The sequence below is a fragment of the Balaenoptera musculus genome, chromosome 3, assembly GCF_009873245.2.
Source record: "Balaenoptera musculus isolate JJ_BM4_2016_0621 chromosome 3, mBalMus1.pri.v3, whole genome shotgun sequence".
In the NCBI taxonomy this organism is placed as follows: Eukaryota; Metazoa; Chordata; class Mammalia; order Artiodactyla; family Balaenopteridae; genus Balaenoptera; species Balaenoptera musculus.
This window is the reverse complement of record NC_045787.1, coordinates 122,506,705-122,529,027: the sequence shown is the minus strand read 5'-3', so window position 1 is coordinate 122,529,027 and position 22,323 is coordinate 122,506,705. Positions and strand designations below refer to the sequence as shown.

The 22,323-nt window shown below is 41.4% G+C and overlaps 2 protein-coding genes across 4 annotated transcripts in view; one reads left to right on the top strand and one right to left on the bottom strand.

The window, feature by feature from the left end:
* Window positions 1-703: 703 nt before the first annotated feature.
* PPP2R2B (protein phosphatase 2 regulatory subunit Bbeta) overlaps window positions 704-22,323 on the top strand; it is a 466,791-nt gene continuing 445,171 nt past the window's right edge. For 2 of the 3 annotated variants that reach the window (XM_036849101.1, XM_036849105.1), the window contains exons 1-2: window positions 736-820; window positions 941-1,018. In XM_036849101.1, the coding sequence (XP_036704996.1) occupies window positions 969-1,018 (50 nt within the window). In that variant the 5' untranslated portion in view covers window positions 736-820; window positions 941-968. Of the gene's footprint in view, window positions 821-940; window positions 1,019-22,323 lie in introns of all 3 variants that reach the window. The other variant, XM_036849102.1, reaches the window with a different exon arrangement.
* On the bottom strand, window positions 13,553-14,916 carry LOC118893487 (adenylyltransferase and sulfurtransferase MOCS3-like). The gene is given in 2 exon segments (XM_036849108.1): window positions 13,553-13,592; window positions 13,594-14,916. Coding segments are annotated over 2 exon segments (1,359 nt in total). The 5' UTR covers window positions 14,913-14,916.

Sequence of the window (22,323 nt, the reverse complement as noted above, 5' to 3'; positions counted from 1 at the left end):
ACGATGCAATGTTCCTCTTAATTGTAAAATCTAGTAGAATTGAAGGGAACATCCATATGTTGTTGAGAAGTAAACTGTCACCGCTGCTATCCAAAAATGTTCTGAAAAGTGCCATTTTGACTTGAATATATGTATATTAATAAATGTGTATATAATATATATATATATTAGTATATGCATTAGTATTGGATGCGTATATGTTTGGAAACTGGAAGTCATAGTAAGCCAGAAAATGTAACCCTACCAAAGGTCCAATTCAAATTTGAAACAGAAATCTCCATGGAACAAAACAGGCCCCGTTTGTCAGAACTGACTCCCCAGCCCTGCGTTAGCCAGCACGCCCACTCCCCATCGCCAATGTTTTTTTGCTTTCCTCTACTCTCCAGTCAGCTCCGACTCTGGCAAGCAGTCAAGAAGGGAACAAGAGAGATGGAAGTTCTCTGAGTATCTGACCCCTTACTGGCCGTTCAGCCATGCAAGCTGTGCAACCAGTTTAAAAAAAAAAAAATAAGTTGCCTTTCTTTTCCTCTCTCCCCTCTGACAAACTGCCTCTTTCTCCCTCCACCATCACAGAGGGAAAACAATGGCGAGCCTTAGTGTTCCCATGAAAAGGGGCAGTCACACCCTGCAGGCCTGCTGTCACTGCTCCAGGATGCTGCCAGGGGCCGAGAAGGGACAACTCCGATTGCTCCAGCTCAGACTGGTCCTGGCATGGTCGGATGGAGGAGCCAGAGCAGGGATTTGCAGCAGGACGCCATACTTGCAGACCGGGCATCCTCCCAGGACCCACTAGGGTCTCCTCTCCCCAAGATGATACCTGGTGTGCAAGTCTCCTTTTAGAAGTGCATAGATTACACTCCGTGTTTCTTTCCTTATTGGCCTTTTAAGGACAACCGGGAGCCCTTACCTAACCCAAAGTGTCTCCCTGTGTGCCTTGCAGGAATTGGGGCGTTTACCCAGGACACACTATGGTGCTTCAGCCAAGTGAAAGGCACTATGGAGACTGGAACCACGGAAGGTAGGAGAAAGCTCCTGCTCCCCTTTTTCTTGCCTCCTTGGGGTTTGTGCTGGTTCCAGATTTGAAATGTTCATCTTTGTGTCCATGAATGTAAGTCCCCACACATCCCAGAATAGCGTTCTGAGCTAGTAATGGATTTAATCATCTTTTTCTACCTTTTTTTTTTTTTTCTTTTCTGTTGAAGCTTATTTCATTCCCACCAGTGAGGCAGCACTGAAATGAACTTTCAGTGAAATAGGTTGGCAGTGAGAGGGGCTAAACTACGCAAGTCTTGTTCCAGGATGGTCTGTTAGCTCTGTAGAATTCTGAAAGCAAACATTTCAAGATGGTCAGACGTTCACCTTGTCCTTCCATTCTGTGTTGAAGATGACTTGCTACTATATATGAAACACATGGGGAAAATGAAGAATTCAAGTCTGACTTGAATATAAACTGTGGGTACATTGAGTCCCAATATCAGCGTATAATTTCCTTTCTGACTCTCAAGAGAGTTTCCTATTCCGGGTCCTTTACCTGGGAAATGCATTCCTTTTCCTCCTCCTGAAGAAATTGCGTTTAATTCTCTTCATTTTCCTCCCTTATAAGCCTGAGCTTGGAGACCTTCAAGACTCTCCCAAAGGATGTCTGCATTTCAAAATAGCTTAGTGATAGGCAACTGGAAGGAACTAGAATAGCACTTCTGGGTGTTTTAAATCAAGGTTCAGCTGTTGTGGCAGAATGTAGTAAGGGTTGCCTGAAACAGACTGTACTAAATTGGTGGTAGGTATAGATACCAGATGTGGTATAAGACAGGTCTAAAACTAATATTAATGAATGAGGATGTGAATAGTTGACAGAGTTGAACTTGAATATGGAAACTAACATGCATAAATGCATGTAAACTTTTGGGTCATTCTATAGCATTTTAATTATGAATAAAAAATTATTTAAGTAAAAATTATTTGATCTGCAATCTTGCTATAATTCATTTTTAGAAACTCGATATAATTAATGGTGGATATCTCAAAACCAAGTGATTTATGATTAAAGAGTGGGAAAAAGCACACTAACATAATGACTAAATCTATAGAGTTATAGTTTTGTATAACATCTTCTATTTTTCAGATGCACAATCAAATGAAGCTTTACAAACAATTCTCATAAAGCCCCTATGAAGTAGACAGAGCAGGATTTACTAGACCCATTTATGTTCATCTAATCAAAAATATTTGTGAGTGTCTTCTATATGGCAGCACTGACCTAGGCATTAGAAAAAAAGGGAAGGGAAAAAAAGTGACTTACTCCCTAACCTCATGAATCTTAAGAAAACTGAAGCTCAAGTTAATCAGTTGTTTTAAATCTTGGCTTTGATTCAAAATCACTTGCACTTCTTAAATAATAGTGACTTCCAGATTCTCCAAGAGGTACTGAGTTAGAGGTCTGAGGACCAGGGTGATGCAGTGTATTTTAATGAGCTCACCCAGATGATCCTGATGTTGTGGACTGGCTTTGGGGACCACCAGGCTAGATGACTTCTTCCAGGTTATCCATTATCCTCAGACTCTGGACTTAAATCTTGTCTTTGTGACTGGCTCCCCACCTACTGTAAGGGTTCTGAGTGTCTACTCAAGCCATAGCTCTTATCAGTTGAGGACTTACTATGTAGTGATTACTCTAATAAGTGCTTAAAATAAATTAATAAGATAATGTAGGTACAGCATTTGCACAGTGCTTTACACTTTGTGAGTACTCAATATTTGTAAGCTGTTATTATAAATGCCATTATAATTAGATCTTCATTCTAATTTAACCCTCACCAAACTCTTGAGTAGTAGGTGTTTTTATTCCCACTTAACTTATGAAGATATTGAAGCTAAACAAATAAATAAAGACTAAGTTCTTTGCCAAGAGCTCCATAGCTAATCAATGGGTGAGCTGGGTTTCAACCCAGTCTATAGGACCCCAAGCCCAGCTCTTTAAACATTGTTGGGAAGACAGAGATTCTCACTTAGTAGGTTGAAATAAGGCACAGGAATCTGTATTTTTCACACATGCTCTTATGATCATCATGGCAGGTGAACAGAGGATGGGTTTAAGTGTTTGCTGCTCATGATAAATAAGTACTGCAGCCTGCTTGAACTAACCGTTAATTGAGACATAGTCAGTCAGAATGACAATCACTCCCAACTTTTGTCTGAAAAAACCACTCTAAAGTGGTGAAAAAAGGGAGAATCATTTTTTAAGAGGAGAATCAGATTGGACACTAACATGTCCAACTAATACTACCTCAATGGCAGTTGAATATTTGTTGAGTGAATTAATGAATGGCTTTCAATTAATAAAAATCAAGGTTCTTAAAATTCAGGTTTTTTAAAATTGGCCTGCTCTACCCAAGTTGGGTTAAGTCAATAAAAATTATTCAACTTTCAACTTTGTCTTTTTTTTGCTTAATGAAGTGTCTTTTTTAAAATTGAAGTATAATTGACTTAGAATATTGTGTTAGTTTCTGGTGTACGGAAAGTGATTCAGTTATATATACTTTTCTCTGATTATTTTTCCATTATAGGTTATTACAAGATGGTGAATATAATTCCCTGTGCTATACAGTAAATCCTTGTTGCTTATCTATTTTATGTATAATAGTTTATATCTGTTAATCCCAAACTCCCTCTCCCCTCTCTTTCCCCTTTGGTAATCATAGTTTGTTTTCTATGTCTGTGAGTCTGTTCCTTTTTCGTATATAGATTCCTTTGTATTATTTTTAGATTCCACATATAAGTGATATCATATAATATTTCCCTTCCACTTTACTTATTTCTACTAATGACTTTTCTGTTCCATTTCTACCACTTTCTAGTCGGTGACCTTGGCCAAATCACTTAATGTCTCTGTGCTTACGTTTGCTTGTCTGCAAAATGGAGATAATAATACAGGTATCTACTAGGATGGTGTGAGGGCTAGGTGAATATGAAATCTAGGTTGTTATTAGATGCTCAAATCACATTATTGTTTTATAAAGGCAGGGCTGAGACTAGGTGAAGTGACAAAAATAAAGATAAATATTTTAATTCAATATTTTTAAAAAACCAAAATTAATGAGAAGAATCCATGATGAACAAAATATCAAAATGTTTAATAAAGAAAGGATCAGTATTACTGATTTACTTTTCCTTTTGCTTCAGGTTCCAATATGGCTCAGCATGGCACTGTTACTACTAATTTACCTAAATGTATATCTTGGGTATCAACTAGTAGGCTAGATTTTTTTCACATTCCAAATTATTCAGTAGGATATTAAATGGTTGATACTATAGGTCCAACAGTAAATTTAGTGAGCACTTATTAGATCCAAGGCACTGCCCCAGAGAGTGAAAGGATTATAAAGATAAATATAGTCAAAGCTTTCAAGGAATGTACCATTTAAGGGGAGACAGGAATTGGTACAGAAGAATAAGGCATTGCATCATGAATATAATACAGGGCAAGGTGAGCTAAAGACAAAGTGCTTTGACTAAAGACTGAAGTGCTTTGTATACAAAAGGGACCAAAATCTCATATATTTGAGGGAACTGTTGAAATAGTTCTTATCAGAATTCTGATGAGAGGCAATATGGCTTTATTAGAGGGGAGAAGTTGCAGATGATGAGAAAGTATGAGTCTCAGGATGTATTCTGGAGGTAAGGCACTGGATTTTAGTGGAGAGGTAAAGTAAGGAATTAAGACAGCTCCCGGGTTTTGGCCTTGAGCAATTCGGTGGTTTGTGGGTGCGAGTTACTGAGACTGGGAAACCTGAAAAGAAGCATACTGGGGGATTCCCTCTCCCCTCCTACATTCAGTAGCTGGGTCTATGAAATAAACTGGCAACAGAAAGATTAACAGGAGAAAATGTATACAGATGCATAAACTTTTACTTTGTGCATGGAGGCAACCCAGGAAAAAAAGGTGAATACTCAAAAAGGTAGTGAGATTTGAGAGTTTATATACCACCTTAACAAGGGAAAGGGAAAGGATGTAGGCCTCTGAGAGGAGAATTAATTATTTTTAGGAAAGATGAATGGTCCCTTAGAAGAAGAGATAGAAGAGATGAGAGACTGTGACAAAGTTTGTCTGGATGTGGTGTCCCCTAGTCTTCTCTCCTGTGATAATAAGTCCACCTGTGACAAATCAATCTTCCCTGGTTGATAAGATTCCCAGGGAGAGGATTTATGAACATGAGTTCCTATTGGAGAATCTGTCTTTAGGCAGATAAGGGGAATTCAGAGAAAGCCTCTTCCTACGTTTGCTGTTTCTCAAGTGCCTTCAGCTCAAAATAATCAATATACCAAAGCAGCATGTTTTGAGGTTGCATGTCCTGAACTCCATTAGGGAGAAATATCATGAGCTTCATTTTGAGCATAAGTGTGAAAAAGTTGTAAGATACTCAGGGGTAGATACTAAGAAAGAAGTTGTATGTATGAATGTGGCTCTTCACAGAGAGAATGTGAGATGGAGATAGAAAGTAGGGTGGCATCAACACCTAGATTGTATTTGGAACCACTGAACTGGATGGGATCACATATGTCATGCAGACCATTAGACATGCAGTCAACAAACAACTCGTCCATGTCCTGAAGCTTTCACTCTTGCTGCTGGTTAGCATGCCATCTAAGCATTGTTCACTTACTTTAGTTCTTGGAAGATGTACATTCAAAGTTTCTGATTCCCCATGTGCAATTCTTGTGTTTAATTTGTCTAGCATGCACATTTCATATAATACATCATTTCATCTTAGGCAGTTTTACACTACATCATCCTAGGAACACTTTACGTGCTGGAAATTGCCTATGCTGGACATGAGACAATTTCTTGAGATTTTGTGTAAGAGTCTGTGTGTGAGAAGAAGTCAGAATTATCTGGTGGGATTTCTGATTTTTTTTCTTAGCTATTGCATATAACCATTTTCTTTCTGACACTACAGTTCTGGGGTATTTTATTTGTTCCCCATTCTGCAGTTCTTTAATATCAGTCAGTATAGGTCATTTCATCTTTTTCGTGGGAAATAAACACGATATTTATTCTGTTTTGCTACATGGGCATAACCTTCTTTCCTGCCCCTCCTGAAAAGACAACTCACGTAGTGAGAAGGATGAGGCAGTCTGTTGATTCAGTTGCCTAATGAGAGAAAAGTATCAATTTGGCTGCTGATGTGAGATGCATCTGATACACCCTAAACTAAACACTGATGATTGCGAGGACCTTCCAAGCAAACAGGAATCCTCGACCTAGAACATTTGCAAGAATGTCAGATCTTTGCGCTGATGTTTGAGAAATGTGGGGATCCTAGGAATGATTTTTCAGCTTCCCTTCAGTCATTATGACTCTTTGCTGTCACCCAAAAAGAAAAATACCGATTGGATTATCTCAAAGCAGCGTAAAGACATTGACCTTCTCATTTTATATTAGAAAGAAGTCAGTGATGGACAAATAACCTTTCTTAGATGTTTATGCAACATAAATGGCGCAGGGTGATTGTCACCTCACAGATCTTAGCCTAAAATATATAAAATAGAGCCTTGCTTGCGTCGCTCCTCCCACTCCTAGATATAAGATGCAGTGGTGGCAATGATAAAACCTCCCCTTTTGGGAAGAAGAACTCTTGTTTTTGGACAGAAGCTTTCTGGATCAACAATCTCAAGCCACCAACGTAGGGTTATTAGTCAAGCTCTAACTTGAAGTCAGGTTATCTCTAACTTTAGGCTGGGTTACCCAGTTAGTGACCTTAGGTCACCAAATGATTTTTCGAACCTTATTGTGCATATGAATCACCTGAGGAGGGTTTAAAATGCATATTCCCAGGTCCTACCCTTAGCGATTCTGATTCAGAAGGTCTGGGATGCTGTCAAAGAGCTTGCAAATTTCACAGGCATCCCAAATAATTCTAACATAGGTTGATCCAAGAGACACACTGAGAAATTCTGTTTGTTCTTTCCTGACATCAGGGAGCTATTGTGAGAGCAGAGCAGATAGAACATCTGAGCGTATTTTGAGTGCTTTTTAAAGGAAATCAGAATGCCAATAAATAGGAAGTTACTGTGCAGCTCAGTTCTCTGCCCCAGACACTGAAGGGAGTAAAAGTCTCTCCTCTGTGCATCAAAAGGAAGCCCGGAATCTCCTCTCTGCATCCAGCCAGCTACAAAGGGATTTCCTACGCAACTGTACTTTGTACCGGGCTCCAGTCCGCTAGAAGCAAAATTGGTCTGATTATGAACAAGTTGCCACGAGATGAAAGCATTTTTCTCAGCTGTGATTGAGGATGCCTTGATGCTAGAGAGCTGTGGGCTGGTCGTGCTCTGAAGGTGCCTTGGTGAGAAGTGGACTTGCAGGAAGCTTGCACGGCTCTGTGGGGGAAGGGAAGCAGATACTCTGCACAGCACTGAGTTCAAACATCCTGTGCCTCTGTAAGCAATAGGTAATTAAACATTTCCAAGCCAAGAAGGAGAAAAAGCTCCACGGCTGTCCATTTCACCCCTGCCCTAATACCAGTCACTTTAAATGTGTTTCCTCAGCAAATATTTATGGAGCACCTACTCTGTGCCAGGCACCGGCTGGGGGAACAAGACACCATTGCTCCCCTCCCGTGAGCAGTTTACACTCTCCTGAGGGATATCAACAAGTGGTTGTCAATTGCAATCCAGGGTGAGTGTGGAAAATGCTAGGAAAACAGTAAGCCACCTAACTCAACCCACAGTGGGGTGGCAGAGGGCGCAGGGAAGGGTCTCTACAGTAACTGGCAGCCAATCTGAGGCCAAACGAAGGAATAGGAATTAGCCAGGCTCTTTAGACACATAGACCCAAGTTTTATTTAGGGTTTAACTATTCCATTAGGCAAATTACTCATCTTCCCTGGGCTATCTTGAGAGGCTTTCTTTTTTTTAAAATTTATTTTATTGAAGTATAGTTGATTTACAATGTTGTATTAATTTCTGCTGTACAGCAAAGTGATTCATATATATATACACACACATATATATTCTTGTTCATATTCTTTTCCATTTTGGTTTATCACAGGATATTGAATAGAGTTCCCCGTGCTATACAATAGAACCTTGTTGTTTATCCGTTCTATATATAATAGTTTGCACCTGTTAATCCCGAACTCCCAGTCTATCCCTTCCTCCCCTCCCCCTGAAGCTTTCTTAATAAGATCTTGAAAAGTACTACACAGTACTTGGCCATGGTAGAGTAATAATAATGATAATTCTATTTAATCAGACTTCACCGGGCCAGATTCTGTAATAATAACTTTCAATATATTATCTCATTTAATTTTTGCCACAACAAGATACGAGGCAACCTCATTTTACAGAGGAGGAAATTGAGGCTCAGGAAGTTCAACAACCTACCCCAGTAACACACCTGTCTGAAATCAGAGTTTGTGTGATAGCACACCCCTGGAAAATAGCCTGACACCAAGAACGGGCTGCGTGAAGACTTACTGAATGAATAGAGCCTTCAGCAGATACTTAATGTCAACAGAGCAAACAAAATTATGATTACCATTAATACAAAAATAATGAATGTTTACAAGAGAATAAACTAACTCATTTCAAAACGATCCATCATAAATATAACGTAGCACTTTTCTGCTTTTAATATATATGGGTCATTTATTTCTTATAACCCCCATGGGAGATAACTAGAGTAGGTTTTATAATCTCATGTTACAGGTAGAAAAGAGAGAGTATAGATATTACTGATAGTAGATAGATTATTCCTCACAGAGATGAAGAGATTAAGGCGAATAGAGATAAATTTTAAATTGCCCATGGTCTCATGGGGACCAGAAAGCAAACTCGTGAATCCTACACCAGCGATTTCTCTTCTGCTCATCTTCCTCTACACAATATAGATTGAAGATGGCTTTGGGGTGGGCAGCACTCTGTTCTAGAAGCACTGACTGTGAATTTGAAACATGGTTGACTGTCTTGAAAATGCAGGGCATTGGTCGCATGGCAGCCCAAGCGAAATCCTTTACTCAAGATGCTTCTAGTTGCAACAGGAAAATTCATCTAACATATGGAACAGCAAAAGAGTTATTACCTCTTCCTTATTTCCGCAAATATCTGCTAAGTACCCACTGTGTGCTAGGCATTCTAGGCTTTGGAGATTCAGTAGCGCAGGGGATAGACAATACATAAGATAAATAAGTGGAATATAACATATAAGGTTATAAGTGCAGTTGAGGAAAGTAAAGCAACAGAAGGTCTAGAGGTGTGCGTGTTCTCTTTTAAATAGGATGTCGTGCAAGAGATAACATTTTAGCAATGATATGAAGAAGGTGAGAGAACAAGTCATATGGATATCTGGGAAGGAGAGTTCCAGATAGAGGTAATGGTCAGTGCAAATGCCCTGAGGCAAGAGCTTATCTGGTATGTTCAAGGACTAGACATGAGGCTAGTGGGGCTGAAGTTGAGTGAGCAAAGAGAGAAGTTGTGAGAGGTGGAGACAAGAGAGATGACGACAGGCAGATGCAAGCAGGGGCCTTAGAGACCGTTACAAAGACCTGAACTTCTGCCTGAATGAGGTAGACAGCCACTGCTCATAAAATGCTCTTTTTAACAGCAGGTCAATAATTAACAGTAAGGGGCCAGGGTCAGAAGCAAAGAACCCAGTTAAGCAGTTACTGCCATTACCTAGTTTCACATAAGTCCTGAGGCAGGGAGCCCCCCAGAGCTGACTAATTCCCTGGCTGAAGTACAGCATGGAGGACTCAGATTCTCTTCATCTCCCTGCCTTGCTATCCTTGGAATGTCAGCTTTGTCCCAAGACAACTGCAGCCATTCAGGGTGTCACACTCAGAGAGACACAACAATATCCAGTGAAAAAGACATGGTTGTGGGGGTTTTTCTTGACAATTTTTTTTCTTCCAGATGTCCCTAATGATTTCTTATGTTGTCCCCTTGGCCTCAGTCTGAGTCATATACCCACTTTTAAACCGACCTGGACAAGGAAAGTGGGATCAGCCTAGCTGCTTTACACAGATCAGGCTTGCATCTAAGCTTGGTACAGGATGGTCATCTCCGAGTAGAGGATGCCACAATGAAATCTGGGCTTTCCAGCAAGGAATGGGCAGCCATTCCAGGTAGTCCAACAACAGTGTCAACTACAGGAAGCAGAGGCAGACCAATTCTAATGCTACCACTGGGCAAAGGGTGGAGGTTCACTGGCTAGTTCTTTGTAGAACATTTGGCTCCAGTAAATCCAAATGTCAAGCTTCCCCTTGGCTGACTTCCTTAAAGCTGCTGTCTGGACGTATGAGAGGATAACTTGCCTTTTGTTTTCTTCTTATGTTACTGATGAAGCAGGCTCAGCATCATCCCACTTATTGTCTATGTTACTCGTTAATGTAATTTAAAAGCCAAGAATAAATAACTAAGCACACGGACACTGTAGAGTGACACCTGGTTTTGGGCCCAAGGTTTCAAGGAAGGATTATGCCTTTTTCTTCAGTGTTTCTTTTTTTTTTTATTTTTTTTAACATCTTTATTGGAGTATAATTGCTTTACAATGGTGTGTTAGTTTCTGCTTTATAACAAAGTGAATCAGTTATACGTATACATATATCCCCATATCTCCTCCCTCTTGCGTCTCCCTCCCACCCTCCCTATCCCACCCCTCTAGGTGGTCACAAAGCACCAAGCTGATCTCCCTGTGCTATGCGGCTGCTTCCCACTAGCTATCTGTTTTACATTTGGTAGTGTATATATGTCCATGCCACTCTCTCACCCTGTCACATCTTACCCTTCCCCCTCCCCATATCCTCAAGTCCATTCTCTAGTAGGTCTGTGTCTTTATTCCCATCTTGCCACTAGGTTCTTCATGACCTTTTTTTTTTTTCCCTTAGATTCCATATATATGTGTTAGCATACAGTATTTGTTTTTCTCTTTCTGACTTACTTCACTCTGTATGACAGACTCTAACTCCATCCACCTCACTGTTTGTAGATTTTTTGATGATAGCCATTCTGACCGGTGTGAGATGATATCTCATTGTAGTTTTGATTTGCATTTCTCTAATGATTAGTGATGTTGAGCATTCTTTCATGTGTTTGTTGGCAATCTGTATATCTTCTTTGGAGAAATGGCTATTTAGGTCTTCTGCCCATTTTTGGATTGGGTTGTTTGTTTTTTTGATGTTGAGCTACATGAGCTGCTTGTAAATTTTGGAGATTAATCCTTTGTCAGTTGCTTCATTTGCAAATATTTTCTCCCATTCTGAGGGTTGTCTTTTGGTCTTGTTTATGGTTTCCTTTGCTGTGCAAGAGCTTTTAAGTTTCATTAGGTCCCATTTGTTTATTTGTGTTTTTATTTCCGTTTCTGTAGGTGGTATGTCAAAAAGGATCTTGCTGTGATTTATGTCATAGTGTGTTCTGCCTATGTTTTCCTCTGAGAGTTTTATAGTGTCTGGCCTTACATTTAGGTCTTTAATCCATTTTGAGTTTATTTTTGTGTATGGTGTTAGGGAGTGTTCTAATTTCATTCTTTTACATGCAGCTGTCCAGTTTTCCCAGCACCACTTATTGAAGAGGCTGTCTTTTCTCCACTGTATATTCTTGCCTTCTTTATCAAAGAAAAGGTGACCATATGTGAGTGGGTTTATCTCTGGGCTTTCTATCCTGTTCCATTGATCTATATTTCTGTTTTTGTGCCAGTACCATACTGTCTTGATTACTGTAGCTTTGTAGTATAGTCTGAAGTCAGGGAGCCTGAGTCCTCCAGCTCCATTTTTCTTTCTCAAGATTGCTTTGGCTATTCGGGGTCTTTTGCGTTTCCATACAAATTGTGAAATTTTTTGTTCTAGTTCTGTGAAAAATGCATTGGTAGTTTGATAGGGATTGCATTGAATCTGTAGATTGCTTTGGGTAGTAGAGTCATTTTCACAATGTTGATTCTTCCAATCCAAGAACATGGTATATCTCTCCATCTATTGGTATCATCTTTAATTTCTTTCATCAATGTCTTATAATTTTCTGCATACAGGTCTTTTGTCTCCTTAGGTAGGTTTATTCCTAGATATTTTATTCTTTTTGTTGCAATGGTAAACGAGAGGGTTTTCTTAATTTCACTTTCAGATTTTTCATCATTAGTGTATAGGAATGCTAGAGATTTCTGTGCATTAATTTTGTATCCTGCTATTTTACCAGATTCATTGATTAGCTCTAGTAGTTTTCTGGTAGCATCTTTAGGATTCTCTATGTATAGTATCATGTCATCTGCAAACAGTGACAGCTTTACTTCTTCTTTTCCTATTTGGATTCCTTTTATTTCTTTTTCTTCTCTGATTGCTGTGGCTAAAACTTCCAAAACTATGTTGAATAATAGTGGTGAGAGTGGGCAACCTTGTCTTGTTCCTGATCTTAGTAGAAACGGTTTCAGTTTTTCACCATTGAGGATGATATTGGCTCTGGGTTTGCCATATATGGCCTTTATTATGTTGAGGAAAGTTCCCTCTCTCCCTACTTTCTGCAGGGTTTTTATCATAAATGGGTGTTGAATTTTGTCGAAAGCTTTCTCTGCATCTATTGAGATGATCATATGGTTTTTCTCCTTCAATTTGTTAATATGGTGTATCACATTGATTGATTTGCATATATTGAAGAATCCTTGCATTCCTGGCATAAACCCCACTTGATCATGGTGTATGATCCTTTTAATGTGCTGTTGGATTCTGTTTGCTAATATTTTGTTGAGGATTTTTGCATCTATGTTCATCAGTGTTATTGGCCTGTAGTTTTCTTTCTTTGTGACATCTTTGTCTGGTTTTGGTATCAGGGTGATGGTGGCCTCGTAGAATGAGTTTGGGAGTGTTCCTCCCTCTGCTATATTTTGGAAGAGCTTGAGAAGGATAGGTGTTAGCTCTTCTCTAAATGTTTGATAGAATTCACCTGTGAAGCCATCTGGTCCTGGGCTTTTGTTTGTTGGAAGATTTTTAATCACAGTTTCAATTTCAGTGCTTGTGATTGGTCTGTTCATATTTTCTATTTCTTCCTGGTTCAGTCTTGGAAGGTTGTGCATTTCTAAGAATCTGTCCATTTCTTCCAGGTTGTCCATTTTATTGGCATGGAGTTGTTTGTAGTAATCTCTCATGATCCTTTGATTTAGTAAGTATATTACACGTTTCCAAGCAATAAAATGGACAACTTTAAAGAGCTTTTTAATTGGGAGATTTAACAAAAAAAAAAAAAAAAAAAAGGCAGGACCCACAAATGATCTGCAGTTCAAAACACAAAGTCCTGTCACTTACATCCTATCCCACCTGTTCAACACACCATCCAAGTGCTGCAAACACCAGACAGTTCAGAGGAACAGTGTTATAACCCCTTAATTGCTAAATAACTCAATAAGTTACAATTAAAAAGCTCCTTATAAAAAGAAGTCCACCTATCCGCAGATATTGGAGAATCCCAGGCTCTTCCGTACAGTACTGAAAAAAATGCAAATACATTCATAAAGGCAAAAAAAATTTAGGTAACATGACAACCCACATCTTTCACTGGTCAGACTCTACCAGCCAGCTCAGTATTGAGGAAACGTTCCATCGATTTTGGCAGCCCAGGCCTCCCACAACATCCCGAACTGTTAAAGAGTCTAAGTCTGTCCAGGACTGCAGGATCTTCACGGCTCTCTGGGAGTCATTGCCCAGTTTGCAGATCACATAAATGGGGAGAGATGCCCCTTCCTGTGTGCCCTGCTTCCCTTCCCGGATTGCTTCTCCCAAGAGTTTCAGGCTCTCCGCATCCCTCCATTCCAAATGTTTCAAAGGGATGTGTAGGGCGTGAGGCAACCAACACAGGCCCACCTCCACTGGAGGCCTGACGTCCAGCAACAGGTGGGATGACCCGGAATCCACAAGCCACTTATAGTCGACGACAGAAATTCGCTCCTCCGGGCTCAGCAACTGTATGGGACAGCAGTTATCGGTGGCCGAGGAGCCACAGAAGCTTTCGTAGTCCTGCAGATCAGTCACAGTGGGCCGCTCCCCGCAAGCTGCACAGTCAGGCCTGCGCCTCCGCAGCCGAATACAGCGGAAATGACCTCCGAGGGCATCAAAGAGCAACAGGTTGCCACTGTAAGAGGGACCCAGACCTGCAGCGATCTTCAACACTTCCAGCACCTGCAGGCAGCCCAGGACCCCAGTAACCACACCAAGCACCCGGCCATCCGCGCAGCTGGTCGCCGTCTCCACCGGCAGTGGTTGCGGAAACACGCAGCGATAGCAAGGCCCACCGCCACAGTGGTAGACTGTGAGTTGGCCCTCGAAGCGCAGGGCGCTGGCCGACATGAGGGGCCGGCCGGTTAGCACGCAGGCGTCGTTAACCAGGTAGCAAGTGGGCGTGCTGTCGGAGCAATCAGCCCCGACGTCACAGCGGCGGACCAGGTCTAGCGCCGTGGCTGGCGTAAGCGCCTGGGCGTAGGGCACGCACTCCACCGCCGAACTGAGACGGCGCAGTGTAGCAGCGGCCGAAAAGACCTTGGCGTGGCCGGCCAGGGCCTCGCCGTGCAGCACCTGGCGGGCCAGGTTGCTCGCTTCTACTACGACGTAGTCCACACGGCCCTGGCGGCCGACGCCGGCCGCTGCCAGGTACTGCGCCAGTGGGTGGCCGAGCCCCCCGCAGCCCACGACCAGCACGGACGCGGTCGCCAGGCGCAGCTGTCCCTGCACGCCCAGCTCAGGCAGCACGAGCTGCCGGCTGTAGCGCAGAATCTCAGCTCGGGACAGGGCGGCCTTCGGCGGCAGGGGAGACACCGGAACCGACCGCTCTGACTCCTGCTCGGCCAGAAGAGCCGCCGCCAGCCTCTGCTTCAGGGAACTCACCTCCTCCTCGCGCTGGGCAACTTCAGCCTGCAAGGTGAGCACCTCCTCCCTGGCCGCCATGGCAGCCTCTTCCAGTGTTAATTTTTAATTTATTAAGTAGAGCTTTTTTTTTTTGTTTTTAATAAATTTATTTATTTATTTTTGGCTGCGTTGGGTCTTCGTTGCTGCGCGCGGGCTTTCTCTAGTTGCGGCGAGCGGGGGCTACTCCGCTGCAGTGCGCAGGCTTCTCATCGCGGTGGCTTCTCTTGTTGCATAGCATGGACTCTAGGCACACGGGCTTCAGTAGTTGTGGCACGCAGGCTCAGTAGTTGTGGCTCACGGGCTCTAGAGCACAGGCTCAGTAGCTGTGGCTCATGGGCTTAGTTGCTCCGCCGCATGTGGGATCTTAACAGACTAGGACTCAAACCTGTGTCCCCTGCATTGGCAGGCAGATTCTTAACCACTGCGCCACCAGGGAAGTCCTAGGTAAAGCTTTTTTAAAAAAAAGACAAATAGAAGAAGAGTATATAGGTACCTTTATAATGGTATGATTAGGGGTAAGAACATTGAATTACACTCATCTACTTATTTGGTAAATACTGAGTACTAGGTGTTGAAAATATAGCGGTACTTGAAATAGCCAAGGTCTTTTGTGTTACGAAGCTATCATTCTAATGGGTGAGAAAGGCAACTAAAAAAGCAAACTTTCAAAAACACAAGCTATTTCAGATGGTGACAAGCCATAAAGCATATAAAATGTGATATTGGGGTTGTGGCTGCACGAGGTGATGGGGAATGTTACATTAGATTGTTGTTCTGTAAAGGCATTTTTAAAGAGGTGAGACCTGAATAATGAGTAGAAGCCAGGTTCAAAAGACTTGTTGGAATACTGTTTCGACCCAGGGAATAGTAAGTGCAAAGGCCCTGAGGCAGAAGCAAACTTAGTATGACCAGAGGAAGAGCAGGATGACTGGAATGGTGAGTGGGAGAAGGATGAGGTCGCAGAGGGAAGCAGCAGCAGCTTCAGGTGAGTCCTTGCAAGCCATGGAAAGTAATTTGGGTCTTATTCTGGGTATTATAGTCATTAGAGGACTTTAAGCATGGGAGTACCCTGAAGTTTTAAGAACTAGTAATAAAATGGAGGACTGGTAATTTGACCCTCCAACAAAAGCCTAGGGCATTTCACCCCAATGGAGAGCTTCAGAAACATAACCTTCCCTTAGAGCTGTATTGAGAAAGTTAAACCTCATCTCTAAACTCAGACTTTTTTGTCACGTGCTGTTTGTTTTGTTTTTGCTTTCAACCCAGAGGTCTTCATACTCACCTCTACTAGTAAAACATTACCTGTGGTCTGGAGCTCGCTGTGGTATCCTTGCCCAGGACCACAATAGGAACTAGTAAAATTTTAGTTTTAGTCAGTGCCTGGAAATTGATTTTCAAGGCATTGTTGAGATCACTTCAGTTGGGAGCCCATAGAACTGACAGTGTCCTTTCAGTGTCCCCTTTCAGTTTGGGGAATGGGGGAACCTGTTTTTTAAAATTTTACTCTTTACCATACGTGGCATTTCCATACTTTTGACAGCTCTTTTTTTAAAGAATCTCTGTACCTATTGTTTCAGGAGTGAGTCTTCTGATCATGATTTAAAACAACCTTTCCCTATATTATGGCACAAGTCAGTTCTTGGTGTATGCCTCCTCCACACCATTCATCAAGTATATCAGGCAATTTCAAAGCAGACAGGTGTATACAAACGATACTCAAGCAAGAGGTAATGATTTCCAGATATTGATACTAAGTGCCTATTTTCTGAGGAAAACCTATGGTAATTTTCTACATCTTCCCATTCACACATGCATCAGAATTTACATTCTTGCTCTTTATTAGTCTATGATGGATGCAAACTGCAGCTTCTCATCAGATGTATCTGAGAGAGACTGTTCTAATAAGTAATTTACAGCTTGCTAAAGATAAGCTGTCCTTACAAAATATTGTTATTTAATAGCAGTTTAAACCAATTCATGAAACTAAAACTGAAAAAATAATTCACAAACCTTATCTCCCCCGTGCAAAAAAAAAAAAAAAAAAAAGCCCCACAGGTATTACTTTTTAAATACTTGCGTTTCTTTTCACATAAAATGATAATCTTTGTATCCCTAATAGAAACTTGAGGGCATTGGCAAGAACGAACTTACCAGAGTAGATAGTCTGGGTTTGAATCCCAGTGACCCTACTTTCTGTGTCCCTTTAAATAAGTTACATAACCTTTTTTGACTGTAAAATGTAAAAGTCTTTCCTTTATAGGCTTGTTGTGAGCATTAAATCAAATCAACCACAGGCAGCACAGAACCTGACACCGAGTACTTGCTAAGTAAATGTTAGCTATTATGCTAATGAAAGAGCACAGATTACAAGAAAATAAAAATAACCTGTCATCCCACCACCCAGATAATTATTTCTCTTTAATGTTTAATATTTGGTAAGTTTGATACATTTTTTTTTTCAAAATGAATTTAAAGTGTCTATCAGTCCCATGTGTTTACTAAGCGGATTACTTACACACAGGTGCAAAGACAAGTCTCATCTTTGGGAAGAACAATAAACGTCTATGGAAGATTCTAGACTCAGTTTCTACCTACATGATGCCAAAACAATTGAAAAGAAATTATAGGTAACTAACTGCCTCTACATCATCAACAAACATGAGCAATTAATTAACACTTGTTACTCGTGATCAAAGTATTATTTCTCCACGTGATGTCAGTCAGCAAATAGGTAACTGTGATTGGAACACTTCAATTCATAGCATATTGGAGTTTGAAGGGAAGTGGAATTGTATAAATGGAGGAGCTGGGGCACAGAAAGAAACCAAAACACAAGCAAAGCTACAAGTTTCCATCTCCATGTTACCCCTGAATGTCTCCACCACTCAGGTTCCCCTGTCACATTATGGAGTTAGATTAGCTCTCTGATCTCCTTTCCAGTTAAAAAATACCATGAATCCGTGGTCCCTCACATCTGGCCCCCAAACATCTGTTAGATTTTTCTGACTCCTTTGTAAGCCAGTTTTTTTCTTTCACCTAGATGCTGAAATACTTGCTCCTTGCTTGCACAAATGTGCACAAAGATGTGAGAAAGGAAGTCAGCAGCCCCTCCAGGGCCTCTGTGGGGTCATTTGGGCAACACTCAGGTTAATCACATCAGCAGTGCAGCTCGGCACTCTGAATTTGGCTCCTGATGAAACCCAGCTCCCTCAGACTCCCCTGAAGCATTCCACATAGAACATCCACCTGTCCCAAATTCACATGGGCAGCAGGGGCCTGACAATGGGAAAAGATTCATGACTGGAAATGACTTTCCAGAAGTCCAATGAAGGCATTGAGACAGGGACCATGTCTAACTTGTTTGCCTAATACAGTGCCTGGCACTTATAGAAAAGTTGAATAAAATTTGTAGCCACCACTGAGCAGGTACAATATTCCAGACACTAGGCTTTTCATCTGTCAGGTACTTTCTAAGATCTGACTTCTTAGAAGAGGCAGCCTGACACAGCAGCGAAGAGCACAGGCTCCAGAAATGCACACCCACGTTTGCATTCCAGTTATGTAACTCTGAGTATGCATTTAATCTATCTGTGCCTCTGTTTCCTCGTCTGTAACATAGAGAAAATAATTGAAGCCACTTCAAGGGCCCTTGTGAGGATGAAATTAGGTAATATAAAGTATTTATAACACAGCATGGAATATAGTCAGCATCAATAAATGTTTGCTCTCTCAGTATTAGGACTAATTTAATCATTATACCAACTCGGTGAAGGAGGTATTCCAATACCCAGATTTTGGCTGAAGAAACTGAGATTCAGAGAGTTTAAATGACGCAGTGATCCCTCTCAACTTGTTAGTAACCAGAAGACCTATGATTTAAACCTAGACGTGAACACTCAAGTGAGTTAATAATGTTGACCTGTGGTGCTTCAGAGACCGGGTGCTGGAATCAGGAAGCTGAGTCGGAATATTGGCTTTGTCATTACCAGCTGTGTGTCCTCAAGCACGTACTAAAAATAATAGATCCTATATCATAGGGATGTTGCAAGGCTTAAATGAGATAATGCTTGTTAGTATTTAGCTCAGGGATCTGCACTCAGCAGGAGCCCCATAAACATTCTTTCATTTTTTTGTAAGGAACAGCAATGGCCTTAGTCAACTCCACCCACGTCCTCCAAAAGCCCACCCACACACCTCAGAGTCATCCTTGACTCTGCATTCCTAATTTCCCTCAACACACCTGCTCATGTAGTCTAAGTCCTATATCATTCTTCCTCCTGAATATCTCAGATATAATCTCTAGAATCCCTTGACCTCTCCAACACCATTGCCACTCTCCTAGTTTGGGCACCATCTTCCCTTCTCTGGATATTGAAGCAGCCTTCTTGGTTTTCTCCATCCTCCTTCTTGTCTTGACCACCTCCAGCCTGTTCTTCACCCTGTACCTGCAGTCATATTTCTCGTACACACATGTCACTTGCCTCCCTAAATCCTTCAGGGGGCTCCTTTGCTCTTAGGATACTTCCAGCCTCACTCTCTGTTTTCCTTCATGCCCCCTGTGCTCCATTTTCCCTCTCATGCCGTAGTCCCTCACCTCCAGCACTACACATGTGCTGTCCTCTTTGCCACAAATATTGTTCACCCACTCTTTCCCTGGCACACCCCTATTCATCATTCAGATCTCAGCCTTGGTTTCACTTTTCCTAGTAAGCCTTCTCTAACCCTGAACTCTCAGCTTGATGGCCCTTCCAAGAGGTCCTGGATGTTATCTATCATAGCACTTGCCAAATGCATTATGATTTCCTTGCTCCTTGCATGTTTCCTCTGCTAGATCACAATCTCCATGAAGGCAGGGCCATATATAATGTGTCTACTACAACTACAAGTTGTATAAGCAGCCCTAACGCCCAGCACAGGGCCTGGCACATCATGCTACTGAACAAAAAAAAAAAGAGTGATGTTTCTTATTACTAGTTCAATGCCCTGTCAATAAAATTGGTGGATGGGATTCCTTCAAACTTAAATAATTTATCACAGAATAGAGCTGCCAGTTTTCAACGTGCCAGTACGAGTGGCTGCCTAAAGACCCAAGTTAGACCAAATGGCGGCAACATTATATTTTCAAATTGTCAAAACACTTTTACGAATATTGTTTCATTGGATTTATATACCAGATCTGTGGGAGAGTGAGGTGAGGACTCCAAGACAGGAAGAAGTACAGTTAGAGCTCAGTTCTCCTCTCAGCGTGTTACTTGCCCACATGAGGCTGCCTGATGTACAATTAATGTAGCCATTACCCCAGCCCTGGTCTCTGAAGACATATTGCTATAAAGCAGTGATTCTCACTGTAGGGATGGGGAGTGGGATAGGATTTTGCCCTCCAGGGGATATTCAGCAACGTCTAGACATTTTTTTTAAATTTATTTTTATTGTCACGACTGAGGCAGGGAGGGCTTGATACTGGCACGTAGTAGGTAGAGGCCAGGGATGATGCCAGAGCTCCTACGATGCACAGCATAGACCTCCTCCCCCGTCCTTCAGTCCCCCCACCCCAGCCTCTCTGCCACCACCAGCAAATCATCCAGCCCCGAATGTCAATAGTGCTGAAGCTGAGGACCCCTGCTGGAAAGCAAAGTTCATAGACAGAAACAGAGGGGAACATAAGTGTGTAAATCTCTCCAGATGCAGAGAGACTGGTGAGTGCACAGACCATTTAAAGGCATGAAGTTTGAATTAAAACATAAAATACTCTGCAGACCAAACAGAACTCCTCACAGGCTGTGTGTGCAGTGCGGACTCTCCGGGGAAGTCTTGGCTGAAGGAGCAAGTCTTGCTCTGTACCTCAAGAGCAACAGGTAGAACGTTCTCTCCCCGGCTGCCTCCTGAAAGATTTACTATTATGACCTCTCAGAATCAAGGAAAAACTTGGGTTAAAAGTGTTTTCCAGAGAAGGCATTAAACCTGATCACTCCAATACCTTTTCTTGTATCTCTAAAGGGTGGCCTAAGGGTCAGAAAACTAAGATCTCACCACCTGGATTCATGTGCTGCGTTGCCTTAAAATCCTCCAATATTCTCATCTGTCCAAAAGGAAATAGTGCTGCCTAGTATTGGGGAATAAGGCTGGAGTGGATATCGTAGTCAGAGAAATCCAGAAGAAATATATTGTTATTACCTTAGCATATTGATCGCTTTTCATACTGTTCATGGTTTAATTACAACCCAGAGCTGTGCAGGAGAAAAGCAGACAAGGCAATTCCTTTTGAGGAATTGGAAACACATTCTGGATTTACATTGGAATACTTTCTTCTTACAAAGGCTTTGAGACATAACACGGACTGAATAATTGGGTTGTTCTTTATCCAGCTTGGATAAAGGGAGGTTGAAGTCCACTCTTTCCGAATGAAAGCCAATTAGTGCATAGCCCAAACATAGAAGTTGGAATCTGCTTTATATATTTAAAACACGTTTTATAATTCCATGAATTTGGAGTAAATAGGGGAAAGAGTGAATTTGAGTTGTGAATAACTATAAAAAATTTTAATGTAATATTATTTTCATATTCATAAAGTAGAATTAAGAAACATCTTACAATAGACTGACTAATAAACAGAAGTACTCACTATTCCCCCATATAATTCTTGAGGTTCCCTACCTTCAAACTATTGCTCTAATTACTACTTCCTATCAGAATGTTCTTACCACTCACATCTCTACAGATTCAAATTCTCCCTGTCCTTCAAATCCTACCTCAAATGCCACCACCTCCAGGAAGTCTTCTTGGAATCTGATCCCATGTCCCAGTTAGATGTGAGAGTTTCCTACTGTGTACTTACTTATCTCTTACTCTCTTATGGACCTTCTGTAATTTTTAATATATTGATATTTATATTTTTCATTTATTTCTTTATTTCTTACCTCCCTACTCACCTTTACACTTTGTGTCTTATCCATCCCCCCACTCCCACAGCCTTTGGCTTTGTGTTTTAGAAATAGTAAACCTTCAATGCATATTGACTCTCTGGGGTCATTGATGGGTAGGTGCATGGATTTGGTTAGATTTCTCCCACATGATTATGCTAGTCATTAGCAAACCCTTTCTTTCAAATAGGTCAGAAGTAAACTTGACCAGCCCTGATCAAATTTTCACAAGTTCCAAATAAGTAGACAAAGAAGTTTAGTCTCATTCTAGGTATTCTGTCTTACACTAGACTACACAGGAGAGAATGTCGAGATCACAGAGCCCAGGAAGCAGCACAGCATCTACACAGCGTGGGAGTAGGAGTGAAAAGTCTGCACTGGAATCTTAGCTCCTCTACCTGCTTACACTTGGCAAGTTACTTAATATGTCTACACAAATTTCCTCATGTATAAACAGATAAAATAATAACATTTACTTTATTATAATTTTTAAGAGGATTAAATGAGCTCTTCTAGGTATAGTGGTCAGC